Source organism: Pleurodeles waltl, chromosome 7, assembly GCF_031143425.1.
Source record: "Pleurodeles waltl isolate 20211129_DDA chromosome 7, aPleWal1.hap1.20221129, whole genome shotgun sequence".
NCBI classification, from domain to species: Eukaryota; Metazoa; Chordata; class Amphibia; order Caudata; family Salamandridae; genus Pleurodeles; species Pleurodeles waltl.
In genome coordinates this window covers 130,351,997-130,368,231 of record NC_090446.1, presented here as the reverse complement: position 1 = coordinate 130,368,231, position 16,235 = coordinate 130,351,997, and the positions used below count along the sequence as shown (strand labels likewise).

The following is a 16,235-nucleotide window of genomic DNA, read 5'->3' as shown; positions in this document are numbered from 1 at the left end:
ACCAAAGGACGAATGGACTTTAAGTTAACAGAATGATGACTGTTTCTGTTTTTCTAAATATTTTATTAGACTTTCATGCAGTGCAATCATATATCAATCACAAAAAGAAATTAGGGGGAAAAATCCACCTCCCCTCCCCCTGTTTCTCTCCCTTTCCTCTATAGGACTTATATCTCATAGTGTCAAATCAATCAAGTGCAGTGCATTCAAATTTGAGGACTCATTATTTTTCTGCCATTATCCATGTACCATATTAATGGTTGCCAAATGGCCAAGAAGTCATCCTAATCTTTAAATATATTTCTTTAAAGACATTCCATGCCTTGTTGTACCACATATTTAATGCCGGGCCCTTTGGCTGTTTCTAAACTCTGTCAAGTACAATCATGGCAGTAATCAATGACTGCGTTATCAGAGCCTGTTAATTCTTTCTAATATTTTCCCATTGTCTCGGTTTCTTGCCCAGTACTACCAACCTGGGGTCTTCTTGAATAGGGACACCCTGACATCCCTTTAATAGCTGTTAGTGCCTGCTTCCAATATGAGGACAGGACTGGACAAGACTCCCACATATACATAGCGTTCCCCTTTTCTACACATTTTCTCCAGCACATGTTTGGCACGCATCTATACCATTTATTCAGTTTGTCTGGGGATATGTACCGAAAGTACACCATTTTGAGTCAGCCGTCTCTGTGTAGGATAGATTTATTGACTTGTGTTGAGTTTCTTCTGTAGTCCAGCCATTATTTTTCAGAGATTTCAGTTTGGAATGTATTGCCCTACTTTTCCATATAGTTCAGTTTCTTTGGTCTCATACCCTTCGTAGTATTCTATATAACGTGGACACTACTCCTTTGGTACCCTCAAGAGTTTTGACAAATTTCTCCAAGTCTGGTAGTTCCCTTGTTGTCACCAATATAGTAGGGGTGGTCAGTCATCCCGTGTCTTAGCTGTTGGCACTTAAAGCCCTCTGGTTCGTAAAACCCATATGTCCCTATACACATTTCAAAACATTGTGTTACCCCCTTTTTAATGTATCCTGCAATCTCCGTGCCGCCAGGCCTTCCTTCGTAGTGCATTAGTAAATTCATCATTGTCATGTATGGCTGTAAATGAGGATGGGAAGGTTGTCGACTTGTATCGTATGGTTAGCAAGTCCCATAAGTGAAGATGTGGCTTGCATATACTCTTTTCAGAATATGATTGCTTGGAAGCCGTACAAAATCCCACAATATCCTCCTCACTACTGTTAAGTCTATATGAACCCAGTGTTTATGAGAGCATCTCTTGGCCCATTCTCTAATGACTCCAAGTCGAGAGGCATTATATTAACTTCAGATGACTGCTTCTTGATATGAGCCCTGGAACTGTGCAGTACAGCACTGTGACAGTAGCAACACATGGAGAACAGACGACTACTCCCTGAAAAAGAGTTATGCAGAAAAATGGTATGGTCGATGATGCAATCCCTTGAAGCTAACGAAAACCTTCCAGATTGGAATACCCACAATTGAGCTGTAAAATTTAGTTTTAGGGTCATTTCGAGGACTAAGTTGTTTAGTTGCTTACTATTGTAGTAGATACTTTTAGAAAAGCATTCTAAGGTAAAAACAAGTTTTCAGATAAATCACATGCACTTATCTCTTTTACTGACAGTCATTGATGTGCATCGATGCTAAGTGCTTTAAAGTGGTAGAAATTTGAAGTTTTGGCCCATGGCAGGAAGTGCATTCGAGATGATGTGGATTCTACATTTATTTCTTATGCACAAAGTGGGTTTGGAAACAAACCAAAGGGAGTTGATGATGAAATGTGGTATGTATATATATATATATATATACATATATATATATATATGTAATAAAGCAGTTGTTATTTGTACTGCGACGCTCGGCTGTTAATGCTGGTGCCCAGCCTGTCAGGGGAACCACTCCCGTTTTGATAACTAGAGGTATGAATGCATGAAGGCGGCACTCCAGGATGTTTATACAGTCAAACTTAATTTACTACACTGCAGCAACCAAAATATCACGTTTTGGCCATAGTCTTGCTCATGTTGAAATGTGTAATATTTTGGTTGCTGTGGTGTAATAAATTAACTTTGACTGCATAAACATCATGGAGTGCCACCTTTTCAGCTACGATGCATTTTGACCAAACAGTTCCTTGTCACCAGCTATGTGTACAAAAATGAAGGATGTTTCAATGGTTTGCCATGTTTTCAACTTCTTTTAAAAGCAAAATGTCCTGGTCAAGAAGTTATAACTCATCTGCCATTTGGACCCACATAGCAGATACAATATTGTGTAAGACTTCCCCTTATTCTTCTTAGGCCGTCTGAAATGGGACACCAGAGAGAAGAGATGCAAGGGGTCGTTCTCAGGATCATTGAGGCATTGCCTTAAAAGCGAGGGTGGTTTGTCCATAGAACCTCAAAGTAGGGGTGGGCATAACTCGTGTTTTTCTGGGTAGCTTAATCACACAGAATTACCTAAGAATTAAAAAAGGTGACTTGGAATTACAAGAGAGAAGAGAAATCCTGCACTTGATGCTATTTTTTTAGCAGAAAATATCCACCATTAGTCCAAATTGGACGCAAGGATGCATTTTGCACTAAGAAATAGTGCTAAATGCAACAGAACATGAATAGCAGGTGCGACCAGATGCTCACGTCCACTAAATGTGCTTGCTGTAGGATTTTCCCCCAAATGACTCTTAATGATGCAAGCAGCTGTAATTTCCTTATTATCAGTACTTTTGTATCAAAGAGTAACGCAGAACTATTTCAATGAATCTGATCTGTTGTAATTGAAATTCCACTCAGGCCTACCTCAAAGTGGATCCACCTTTCCACAGGCAGTCATTGTAGATGGGAAGCAAATTTTAATATTAGGGCTTTGGTGAGAGCACTAGTTTTGATATATGCCTGATAACTCCCCCTCTTTTGGAAAACCTATTTGCATTTGGCAATGACCAGTTCAGAAATGTGCCCACATCCTAATCCAGTGTGCAACTATTAGTTAAGGGAATTAAATGAACATTCTTGGTGCCCCCTGTCTGGTGAGCTGGATCCAGGAAACCTTCAAGGTGAGCCTCACACAAACCCGCTGACACTAATCCCACCTAAATCTCCTTCACGACAGGCTTGGGTACCACCTCCCTGTATGATGATAGCTTCCCAAAAATACCATATACGCTATCTGTGGCAGTAGCATATCCAATGGTGAGGCAGCAAGAAGAATGTGTGAAGAGACATGAAGTCAGCCTGACCCAAGTCCACCTGTGTCCACTTAAACAATTAGCCATCATGTGACTTGCTGGCTACAAAACACGAGGCTTGTACCAATAGCTATGAGCAAGGCTGTGAGCAGTCAAATAGGAACCCACCCAGCGTCTGGCAATCTCTAATGATAGCCGTTCAGGGATGAGTACTCAGAAATCAGGAGAAAAAAGTCAGGAAACAGTCTACTATTTTGATGTGGCTTTGAAGTAACATACCTTTACACACAGAGAGCTGCAGCACTGTTAGTCTCAATACAGTTTATTTTTCGTGAAGTATTTTGTCATTCTTTTACTATGTAGTGATATAAAAAGAACAGTTGCTCCTTGCTGCTCTGAACGGAATGCATGTTTCGGGGTGATTTACGGGGCTTCCTCAGGGTTTCAAGGGTGTGCGTAGCGTTACTTGACCAAGAGGCGCTCCGTCCTTATGGGCTATTTTAAAAAGCCATTATTCAACTGCTAAGGAATTTTTTTATTCAGAAACCTTTTATCTTGTTCCATTTACTTATCCCTTCTGTGTCTTGATTTTCCAAATATGACGCCTAGCGGGCAACTGGAACAAGAAATACCCCTCACCTACTACACAAGTCTTACTGGGCCTGGATTCTAGTAACTCCTCTCCATCCTCTGCTCCTTACTTAGTAACAGAAGAGCAACTCATCATGCCCACAAGGGGTGCCGCAGGGGTGAGCCTGCACCCTCACTGGTCCTCTCACAGTGAGATATTTTCTGCTTGCTGCCACCCATGCTGGGCTTGACAGGGCCACAGACACTGAGGCCTGCTCATCCAATCATTTTCGGTCTCCTACTCTCCTCTATCACTTCTCTTTCTGATATCTCCATATCTCCCCTTCCTCTCTTTTCCTCCTCTTCCTCTCTTTGCTTATGCCTCACACTTTGCCTGCTGCAATAAAGTGGCAAAGGCACCAGCGGGTGCATTAAAACTTAAAAAACACGACCCCCAAATACTCTGTTTCCCACACTACAAAATAGTCGTGGGGCTCCTGATGGTGCTGGTCCCCTGGCAGGTTGTGGGTTGCCCAGGGAAGAGGGGTAGTCAAGAATCACTTGGATGGTTAGGTGTCCGCGGGGAACCTTAAGAAGACAGAGCCCTGGAGGAGTGTTGGCGCGTCACGGGGGAGTGATTAACCCTCCACATTAGAAGCCTGAGGCGTGGTGGGTGTCACTGGGTAGTTCTGTGTAACATTAAATATTTAGGTTTTTACTTGTGGCACCTTTAACTTTGATCGTAGACTTTAGTCTGCAAGAATCTCATAGGTATGGCCTCTTGCACTGGAAGGAAGGGTGGATGGGAGGCAGGGTTGAACAGAAAGAGGGATGCAGAGAGATGATGAATACGGAGATATCTGGAGAGGATGGGTGGAGAGATGGACAGGAAGATGAAGGGATGGATGGAGAGAAGGGTGAATTATGGATGGATGGACAGAATAATGAACTAGAAAAGGATGAAAGGATGAAACGAAAAGATAGAGTTTTGGATGGACAGAAATAAGTAAGGTAAGATGGGAGTGTGGTGGGAAGGATAGATGGATGGCAAGAAGGAAAGCTTGGTGATGGATGAAAAATAAAAGAAGAAAAAAGACAAAGAAGGGTGGAGAGAAGGAAGGATGGATAAAGTAGAAGGAAGGATGAAAGAAGTATGTAAAGGATGGAAAGAAAGAGAGATAGATAGAAAGATAGATAGATAGATAGATAGATAGATAGATAGATAGATAGATAGATAGATAGAAAGAAGGAATAAGACAGCAGGATGGAAAGAAGGAAGGGCAAACAATTGAAAGAAGAATAGAGAAAGGGAAGGAGGGAAATTTTAGAATTAGGCTGAGCTTTCTCAGAAGCAGCTGCTGGTTTCACTTGCCTTGACTGCTCAGAACTATTGGCACATGGTTCAAAGTGGAGAGAATGCTATTGTTTTGGCTACTCCATGGTTCCATTGATGTGTTGTCTTGCCTATGATTTTCCACCCAGAACTAGTTTCCACAATATGTTGGACTTTGCCATCTTTGTTGAACTCTCCTCTGAAAGTAAGATCTAAGAGACCTAGCGGCTCCCTACGCATGGCCCACAACGCTTAAGTGTAAGTGGCTGCGAAGGAAGTTCAATGTGTTCAAGTGCTGTCTGAGCCAATGTGAAGACACAGGTCTCATTTTTCAAACTCAGAATGGAAGACCAGCCAGGTGAGACTGCTCCACTGCGTGTCACGCTATATCAGCCAACTCACTGCTGACGTCTCTTGCCGAAGAGCAGATATCACGTGCCTACATGCAACATTTTGAAACTGCAAAGAGAGAGATTTGGAAAAAAAAGTCAGGGAACTTATTTTTCCCATTGACTTGCATGGCAGCAGAGGCAATTTTAGGTGAGAGACAGCTAAAATAAAGTTGTTACGGGCTTAAAAATTGACTCTCCCACCTGAATCCAGTCTGTTGGCATGTGTGGCACCTTCCCCACTACACTGTAAAGGGCCCAACTTCCAAATGTGCTGCCGCAGGATCGGATGTCAGAATGGCGAAATATACTGGGGGCATAGTTAAGAGCCCCTAGCGCCACCTTAGTGTTGTCATAGCGGCATTTTATTTTATGCTAAGGTGGCACTAATGTGGCATTTTCTCTGTGCCATATTTACAAAGTGGCGCAGTGCATGAATTGCTGTATTCTGTAAACCCCTGAGCCACATGCCTGCACCATGCATAATGTATGCAAGGGGGGCGTTCCCCCGGTTGGGGTGGGTGATTAAATGGCACAAGAAAATCTAAGAGATTTCCTTGTGCCATTTGTTCGTCACTTTTAACGCCTGCTCAGAGCAGGCATTAAAAGGGGGCTTACCATTATTTATGATGGGCCCAGAATTTTGGCGCTACTCCTGCAGAGTACATCAATGGCATAAAAAAATGACGCTATTGCCCCCAACCCTGCGCAATGGTGTACCCTATTTTAAACACGGCACACGCATGGTGGCAGTAGGAAGGCGCTATGGGTGCAAGGAAAGTGGCACTGCACTGGGTGCAGCACCACTTTCCTTAAATCTTCTCTTACCAGTCAGGAGCATGGAGTCAGTGCTATAGCAGGGAGAGAGCGTGACAGAATGAGTATGCACTGGGCTGCAGCAGTAGGTCACTGGCAGTGCGTACTCCGAGTCAGAGGAGACCATTACGAGCTCATGGTGGCTTTTCACCAACAGATCATCATTGGCAATCAGGTTTCTGCATGCAGGAATTGGGAGGTGGGAGAATAATCTTGAAATCGGTAGTCTCCTGCCTGAATCCAGAGAGCTGGCATGTATGCACGTGTTGACCACTGAGTGATCTGGAAACCCCTGCAGAGAGCAGGTGTCCAGCTCCCTTTCTGAAGGCTTTGTGCAGCAGACGTCCAACAGGGGTTTTACAACCTCCCAGGACATTGGCAAGCTTTACAAACCTCTGTATTTGTTTTCTTTTTGAGTGGGGTGTCTTCTGAGACAGAGCAGGGCTTTTCGCACCACATATCTCCTTGGGTTGTGAAGGGCTGGAAGCTCCACTGCACACCGAACCCTGCCCCTAAGCCCTCGTGCTCTCCTTACATAGTGGAAGTTATTTTAAAGTTGACAGGTCCAGGCTGTGACATTTCTTAAAATGTCTCCAAGGTGGACAAAACAAGGGCACTTCATCTGGACTTCACTAAACACTTGTAATAAACGTCACTATGGTAACTGTGTCAAATTAATCTACATTGTTCGGCCCCTGTAGCACGTGATGCTGCCAATAAGCCTGCAAACACAGAAACCCTAAACGTTTACGCTGTGACATTACAAAGTTATTGCATGGTCAGTTCCTCGAGACACACTCTATTCTGGACCCTTCCCAGTTCGGTTTCAGAGCAACCACAGCACCGAAACCACACTCTGAGCAGCCACTGATGACATGCACATCATAAAGGACCACACAGGCACTGCCTCACTCATCCTCCTCGACCTCTCTGCTGCATTTGACTCCGCCATCCACTCCACCCTCTGTGACAGACTGCACGACGCCGGCATCCGAGACAAAGCCCTGAACTGGATTAGGTCCTTCCTCACAGGAAGAACACGGAAGGTCAGAATACCACCATTCACTTAAGAACCTAAAGACACTTGCTGCGGAGTGCCCCAAGGATCTTCACTCTGCCCAACGCTTTTCAACATCTACATGGCCCCATTCACCAAGATCACCAGACAACACAAGCTAAACATAGTCTTCTACGCTGATAACACCCAACTGATCCTCTCCCTATCTGAGGACTCTGCGCAAGCCAAGAGAAATTTCCACAACCGGGTGAGAGCAGTCGCCACCTGGATGGAGGCCAGGTGCCTCATCTCAACTCTTACAAGACAGAGAACCTCGTTATTGGCTCCACCCCTTCTGCTTGGAATGACTCCTGGTGGCCCACTGCTCTGGGTAAGACCTCCGCCCCCACGGATTATGCGTGCAACCTGGGCATCATCCTGGACTCCACGCTACTGATGACCCACCAAGTTAATGCCGTCTCCTCATCTAGCTTTCACACCCTTCGTCTCCTGTGGAAGATCATCAAATGGATTCCCCCCGACACGAGGAAGACAGTCACCTACGCACTCATCACCAGCAAACTGGACTACGGCAACGCACTATAGGCCGGCATTACAAAGAAACTTCAATCAAGACTACGACGAGTCCAAAATGCACCAGCCAGACTCGTCCTGGACATCCCCCGACACAGCCGAATCTCCTCCTACCTCAGAGACCTACACTGGCTCCCACTCAACAAGCGCATCACATACAAACTCCTGACCCACACCTTCAAGGCACTGCACAACATAGAACCAGCATACCTCAACCACCGCCTCACCTTCTACGTACCCAACAGATGTCTCTGCTCTTCCCAGCTCACCCATGCAGCCGTCACCAAGATCCGGAAAAGTACAGCAGGAGGGAGATCCTTCTCCTACCTAGCAGCCCGGACATGGAACACACTTCCCCTCAAGCTCAGGCAGGCCGCATCACTGAAGCAGTTCAGGAAGGACCTCAAGACCTGGCTCTTCGACTGAGCACCACGCCCACATTCAGCGCCTTGAGACCCTATGGGTGATTAGCCGCTTTACAAATCCATAATTGATTGATTGATTGTGACACTGAGGCATGCAGGCAGTAGGCGGGGCTCCTGGTGAAGGGGCTCAAGTGTAGGGCGACCTTCACAAATAGACATAGAAAAAATGAAAGACCTAGACTCAGTCTTTGTACATTATGGAGCACAAATGAATGGCTTCAAATTACCACACACGCCCTCCCTCTCCAGTTTCTGCTCTTCGAAAAAACTGGATCTTCCCTGTACTCTCAACAAGCAGCGAATTCATGTACGATAATGGAGTGATGCCGGGAAAATCCTAAAAATCGTATATGTATCGTGTAAATAGGCATTGTGACCTGCATACAACAAACACTACTAAACCAAAAAGATAACACCATGCCAGGAGAAAGAAAATACAACCACAATTGTCAAGCTTGATTTGTACTGCCATTGAAATTAATTGTTTTGTTTTGCAAGATTCGAAAAACAATTTAAAACTTCCTGATGGTGGCGCTGTTGCCCTGCGAATCCGAGTAAGCCTGCATTAGCTCCGGCTATTGGAAAATCCCTCTAATTTATTAAGCTTTACTCTCATTTTTTAGACCTTACCTCTGGCTGCCAAAGAACATTTATGGGCTTACCAAAAATTGATTTACAAAGGGCTTATAGCCATACCTGCATACATTTCACAACAGGAAGATGGGACATTTTGAAAAAAGAAATCAGTGGAATGTTTTTTTTTTTACCCATGGACTTCTATTGCGCCAGGCAAAGGCAATTTCAGGCTTGACACAGATAATATACGTTTTTGGCTTTAAAAATCGGGCGTCTCCTGCTTGAATCGGGTTTGTTTGCATGTATTTTATAGCGCATCCATTGCTTTCCACTCTTTGGCTTTATTGTTGCTGTCATTTGCATGTTTCTTATTTAAAGGCTTACCATCCTCTCCTTGAGCTTGTCCTTTTCCTGCGGGATACCCTCTTTACAATCCCTCTGAATGCCATATTTGTATCCTTCCACTGTTCACTTTCAGGGAACCAGTTTTTTTCTAAAAGAATAACGTGAATGGACATGTGTTTTCCAGCTCTCTCCCTCAGGTGCTTCTCCTTGCACTCTATGTTGCTCTCTCTTCTTTTACAAACTCTCTCTGTCATGTGCTTACTTCCCGGCCAAAGTTCACCGGCCTGTGTGTTGCTTTCACTTTTACGCTAGTGAGTTTTCACTTATTTTTAATTCACAGATCAGTAAAAAAAAAAAAAGTTTCCTGTGTTGCATGGGCACACGCCGTCACACATGCACGCCCCTACAAAATGGCACTGTGAGCGGCACGGTGTCTTTGCTCTTTTTGCTTTATTTGTTATTTTGGCCATGCTGCACAGCACGGGCATAAAATACTCCCAAAAGTTCACTGAATCATCACACTTAGAATAATTTACTTCATAATTGCCTTGTATACAAAATACAACCATTTTGTGTTATATTTTTTTCACTGCTGCAGGCTTTAAAAAAAGTTTTAGTCAAGACTCAAAGTGCAATCTAGACTTATTGGCTTTGCCAATGCTTGTTTTGTGTAGAGGAGATGAAGACATGTCCCTGATATTGTCTTGAAGTTTCACTGGTTTGGGTACATAAATGCAAACAATGTGTGGGCAGACAAGACCACCAGACCCATTTACTCCACGCTTTTCCATATCCTATGCAGTACCTGGAGTGTCTTTCTGCCCACTGCATATCTGAGCACAATTCATCACCCTGAGCTATCTACTTGTCTCCTGAATGGTGCAAAACATGGGCACTCTTAGGTCCAAGTGGGTTGTCACCGTGTCCCTGCCTCTTCCCACACCTGACGCAGTGAGGTTGAGGTTGGCGGATAGTTACTTCCTAGTAACGGCTAAACTTGCTCTTGGCCAGCCCGAGATCCTCCCCCACCTTACACTCACCTTGCAAGTTCTCATATAAGACTGCAACCTCTACTCATGGCATGAGGGCACAGGGCCTGGGACATGGACTCTATGTTCTATAGGTGTTCTCAAAGCCCAGGCCAGGTTACTGAATTCTGGTGTGCTTCTCCTATTATTTGGACAAGTACGTTTTTGCCTCTATTCTTTGTCTTCATGCTGCACAATGGGGCAGAAATTCCTTCAAAATCATGATTCTAAAACGACTTGGATGGAGCCAGAGGAGGAACCAGTGTGGGAGCAAAGCCAAGGCTCGTGAGTCTGATACCAATGTCTGTGCATTGAGCTTAGGAATACCATAGGCACCTCCATGGTGAAAGCGGTGAGTCAAAAGCTCACCTTGGCTTATAAAAGCCAACATGTCACCGGGTTGGCTTCAAGGTGCTATACCCACCGCTCTTTCCCAAGTGCATATCTGCAAAACATTTGGAGGCTTAATGCCGATTTTAATTGTTTGCAGTGTTTTTCAGTAGCCTGTGTATTTCTAAAAGTGGCCTGATTTTGATTTGAGGTGTTATTTATTGTCAATGACAAATAACAATTCCTTGGGGTATATTATTTATCGGGTGGGATAAATAACACCTGTAACGACTTGGTTGGGAATTACACGCACATTTGGGTGTTTAGCGCACAACAATCCACAGGATATGGTAAAACCGTATGTTTCCCTTGTTACATTTCAGCAGATTTGACCTCCCGAAATTTACCGATCGTTGGCTTAGTTAATGCATCCACTATTTCCGGATGCATTAAATAAAAACAAACTCGTAAAACAGGGGTTAACACACAAGCAGCATTTAAAGAGCCACTCATAAGTTGTCCCAAAGTGTCTCAAAGGAGGCAAATTGTTACACAGATGTTCCCTGACCTGGACATGTCCCCCTCGCCATTGTGTTCACTGTTCTAGAATTGTTATACAACCACCTTTGTTTTGTTCAGGGGCATGAGGCAGGGTGGACAAATCCTGTAGTGATCCCACGGACCTTGTAGGTAGGCACAGACCCTAAGATCACTGGCAACAATGACCTCATGTACATTGGGTTGGTTTAGAGCCAGGCCACTTACAGGGACACCGAGAGATGCCAGGGCAGCCCAGTGTACCTAGAAGGCTAGTGGGGCTGGGGCAAAGTGAGTGAAAAGATGGATTGTATACTGACATTCCTCATCTTCCTCACATCTGATCATTAATCAGAAGTAAACCATATTTACTCTGTCTTAACATACTATGGATATTATGCCATATAGCACGGTAGGGTGATAGACCCAAAGCTGTAATGTAAGTCACTAGGGCATCAGGTGAGGTGTGGAGTGAGGCATGTGCTCAAGGGAATGGGTGGAGTCAAGGCAGTGCTTAACAGAGGTTGGGTTAACGCCCCCGCGAGATGCACTTGTAATGCAAGCCCTTTGCCCGCAGTGCACATTCCTCGCTGAAATCCCTTCTTTCTCGAGCATGGTGCATCGCTGACCTTACCTTGGACAGAAGCATCTTCCTCCTCATGGCGGCCTCTTCTTCTACGCCATCTTTGGAAGAAGGACGTATTTCATCTTTCTCTTCCGTCCCTGGCCCATCACTTTTGCAGGCATGTTTCACACACTTGGCTATGCCCTGTTCACTGACTGAGCTGGAAATTGGCTTTCCTGGTGCAGGCAACCCTTGGTTGTCCATTAGCTCTTGACCTGTGTGGTTGACCGTGCTATCCTTCACTTGGGGACCCATTGCTTGGCCGGTGTCCACAGCTCCGGAATCACTGCTAGGCTGAATCAGGTCCTTTCCTCCACAAGTACAGTTTGCCTGAGAACTTTCAGCTTCACTTTTGTTGACACTGCTGGACATGTCACTTTGATGGCTTTCTTGATTGGTTGACACACTCTCTGTGTCCAATCGTTTCCCTGGCCAGCACCTCTGGGAAGGCATTACTTGAACACTCCGTGTACGGCTGGGGTGGTCTCCGCGCCTCAACCCTTAGAGAGCTCTGGTGAGTGGAAGGGCAGCAGCTTACCACTCGCCAACATCTGGCTCCAAGGTACATGAACCCCACAGAAAGGCTGCTGCTCACACCCACGGCATTGGGACTTCAAGCCTGCTGCTGGTGACCATCCGAGAGCACAGCGCGGAGCTGCGCCATGACTTGAACCAATGCCTCCAGGCTGTTCTGTGCTCCTGTGAGTGCAGTCCCGGGGCTCCTTATAACACTCAGCTCCGCAGGATCAGCTGTCCGGGGAATGCCTGGCATGTGGCCTTTATGGGCCCCGTAGCCAGCAAAACCTGCAGGAGGAAGAGGCCTTTGCAGCGACCAGCAGGGGCGGGGGGTGGAAGAATGGGAGATGGTGGTGGGTGGAAGGGTGGAGGGTGGGAGATGGTGGTAAAGATAGTAGATTGTTGGGGAGTAGAGGGAGAGGACTCTGAAATAGGGGAAAGGGTATGTGCAGAAATGGGGGGGTCGGTGATGAGAGATGAGTGACTGGTCGAACAAGGGTTAGAGGGGTGGATTGATAGGTCAGGGTGCAGGGTGGTGTAGTAGGTGGTGGTGACATACAGGATGGTGGTGGGGGATGCAGGGTTTGAGGTTGGCGTAATGGGGTCATGGAAGGATGTGAATGATATGAAAATGGATGGACGGCTGGGGCGGTGTTATCAGGGACTATGAGATTGTAATGGAAGAAGAGTGGATGGTAGAGGGGAAAATGGTGGGGAGGGCATGGGGTGGAGGCATGGTGGAGAGATGAACCGGTGGGATTAGTGACCATGAATTAGGAATGGAGGAATTAGGCATGGTGGAAGGGGATGCCAGGTTAGGAAGAGGGGTGGTGGGACGGGGAGAGGAGATCGTATGATGACAGTGAGGTGCAGGGGATGGTGGGAGGGATGACATGGGATAATGGGGTAGGTTTTGTGTGTGTGTGTGTGTGCCTGTGTGAAAGGGAATTGTGTGGTGAAATCACGTGTAATAGGATGGTGATGTGGGTTGGGGATGGTAGGAGGGAGGATGTGGGATGGTTGGGTAGGGTGCACATGTATGTGGGAGAGGGGATGGGGCAGGAAAGGTGGGTTCAGGTACGGGATGGGAGTGGTATGATGGGATCATGGATAATAGGGTGGGTGACAGGGTGGTATGATTGCTGTGTGCGCTAGGGGTGGTAGGGAGGATAGGGTTGGGAAGGGTACGTGTGAGAGTAAGAGTGTGAGAGAGAGAAGGCTGATAGGACGGTGGGATAGGAAATGTGAGTGGGTGGCTGAGCGATTGAGGTTAGTGGGAGGGTTGAAAGGTTGAGGGATGGGGATGGGTTGGCTGATGTTACGATGGTACTGTGGAAGAGGGAGTAGTGGGATAAAGGATATTGGAAGGGGATTAGGACATGTTGAGATAAGAACGAAGGGTTGGGAGGAGAGGTGTGCAACTGTGCCTCTCTTTGGATGTCTGATTCTATAGACAGATAGCTAGATAGATGGATGGATGGATGGATGGATGGATAGACAGATAGATAGATAGATAGATAGATAGATAGATAGATAGATAGATAGATAGATAGATAGATAGATAGATAGATAGATAGATCTCTCCCGTATGATCTTGCTGTTGCATGTGTCTGTATTATTTACATCCTTGCTCTCATGCCCAGTTGCTGCCCAGGTCTGTATTTTTAGTTTATAGAGTGGCCCAGTAGCTGAGGCGTCAGTCTGGGAGGGCCTCTGCCAGAGAGCAACACAAGCCCTGCGGGGGACTCACCCACAGCGTGCCCTATATTTATAGCGCGGCGTCCTAGGAGCACACCCGTAACCATAAGGCGCGTGAGTGGAATCCTGCCACTGTATTTCTATCCTTGGCCAGTGACTCTCCTGAACCTAGGCAGAGTCTCTCTCACGCCTGCATTTGGTCTGAGTTCAAGGGCTACGTAACTCGGCATGTGCCTTTGCTTTAGGCTCATGCCTGTGTTTCGAATAGTCGCTTGTGTAAAGCGCATGGCCAGACAATGCCGGGGAATTTGATGTTCACTGCCCTTGTTTTTGTAATCATCATATCTATGAGGCCATACAAAGCCACTGTGCATGTCTGTGCATGGCCTCATCAAAACAAAGTAGGGCAAGGGAGTGCAAGTCGCTGCGTTGCCTTACTCTGCATCAAGGAGGCGTTCAATGGGCATTGCAGTGTAATGGAACACCAATGGATTTTGATTCTGCCACAGATTTACAAAATCACATAAACCTGTTGAAGCACCAAAATCTTACGCCTCCCGAGATGATACATAGTGATGAGAAATATTTTGATCTCTCCTTGTTTTTCCTCTTTCCATGTGTGCTCCATTCTGCAGCACACATGGAAAGAGTAAAACACCTCTCCTATTTTTGTTCAGGAAGGTGCTCCTTCTGGTGAAAATAATCCTGCCCGCAACAGAGGCACCCTTGCACCCTGGTGCAAGGGTGCCTGCATTGGTGCTAAGCTGCCAAAATGGCACCAGTGCAGGGGGAAAGGACAGGTATGCACCGTATTGCATAAATACAGTGCCTACCTGCTCTTTCACTTTGGCATTGGGCACTCCAGCAAAGTTAATTTTTGCGCTACCCTACGCCAAATCACCATAAACATGCCCCCCTTGTTTTCAGAGGAAAGGATTTCCTTATTCCTTATGCCTCATTAGGGACCTTTGCCATTAGCTCACGTTTTTGTAGTGTATTATAGCATTTGTATAGTGCTTTCCATACCTTTATGGGGCTCTGAGTTGCTTACCCTCATGGATAGCAAGCGTGTGTGGAAGTAATGGTGTTATTATTTGAGTTGAGGTGGGTGATCAGATTTTGAAAACCAAAAACTGGACATTTAGAGAACATAGAAGAAGGACTATATTTTTACATCAGGCGAGAGGCAAAACATGAATTAAACTACAGCGTGCATCAACATAGAAACACAGACACGGAGGCACTAATGACCTAAATTAAAAACAACTTTTAGACCCAGCCTCATGGGTGGTAATTACATTGTGATTGGATAACAGCTGCTAACTCGTCCTGCCTTTGAGCACTTTAAAACCCCCCCTCCCCCTGTTTTCAGTTGGTCCTTTTTAGAAACCAGGACATGAGCTAAATTTGTCAAAATCGGCTGGGGCAGCCTAGTGTTGAGCCTGGTGGAAGTGGTTTAATCTGTGTGCGATGACCACTGAGGAGCGGTGGCGTGATACCGGGCTCAGCTGGCCGAGGGGTGATTGGCGTAGTAATGTTCAGGGATCTAAGTGGGCTGGGTCCCTCCGGGTCTCAGACCCATTAGTAATTAAAAACTGACATTGAAACGGGTACCTATCTGGTATGATACATGCACAAATGTAAAATATAATTTTGCACTAAAGGAGCAACAAAATTACTCCGATTTCTCTGGCATAATTAACATTTCACCCAGGCCTAGCTTAGACTGGCTGCCAGCAAGCAGTGCCATAGGCAAAGCACTTTCCTGGCACTCCAACCAATTTTTTTTGTTTTTAATGCCTCTCTTAAGCCACCCCCACTCTGCATCCAGTTTGTACATACATACCACTAGACTTGATTCAGTCGGGAGAGGGGTGAAGTAGTGAGATTTTGGGCTACCAGCTACCATTTTAGAACAAGGTTACGTGGCGGCTGGTAGTGGGACAGGCATGGATTTTTTGCGCCTACTGCCCATCCCTGTTTCTAGGTTTGGGAAGTAGGTCGAGTGAGAAGGTGGTGACCATGACACAGGTGTACAAGAAACGCAGCATAATGTTAGCGGTTGTCACTGATGAGCAGGAGTAAGGGGTTGGATGAGCAGTTTTACATGTTTTAAACAGTTTGATTGTTGTTGGTGTGGGTCAGGTAGTTTGGAAGTGAGGGGCCTACAGGAAGGAAGGCAGGAAGCTGTAGGTTGACAGTTTTAGGACATAAGTAGTTGAGGACATAGAATT

The 16,235-nt window shown here is 45.8% G+C and overlaps 1 protein-coding gene across 1 annotated transcript in view; it reads right to left on the bottom strand.

The window, feature by feature from the left end:
• Positions 1-12,499, bottom strand: part of LOC138303840 (actin-binding Rho-activating protein-like) — a 47,634-nt gene extending 35,135 nt beyond the window's left edge. Inside the window, exon 1 of the mRNA XM_069243309.1 lies at positions 11,797-12,499. Within this exon, the coding sequence (XP_069099410.1) occupies positions 11,797-12,240 (444 nt within the window). The 5' untranslated portion in view covers positions 12,241-12,499. The remainder of the gene's footprint in view (positions 1-11,796) is intronic.
• Positions 12,500-16,235: the final 3,736 nt, after the last annotated feature.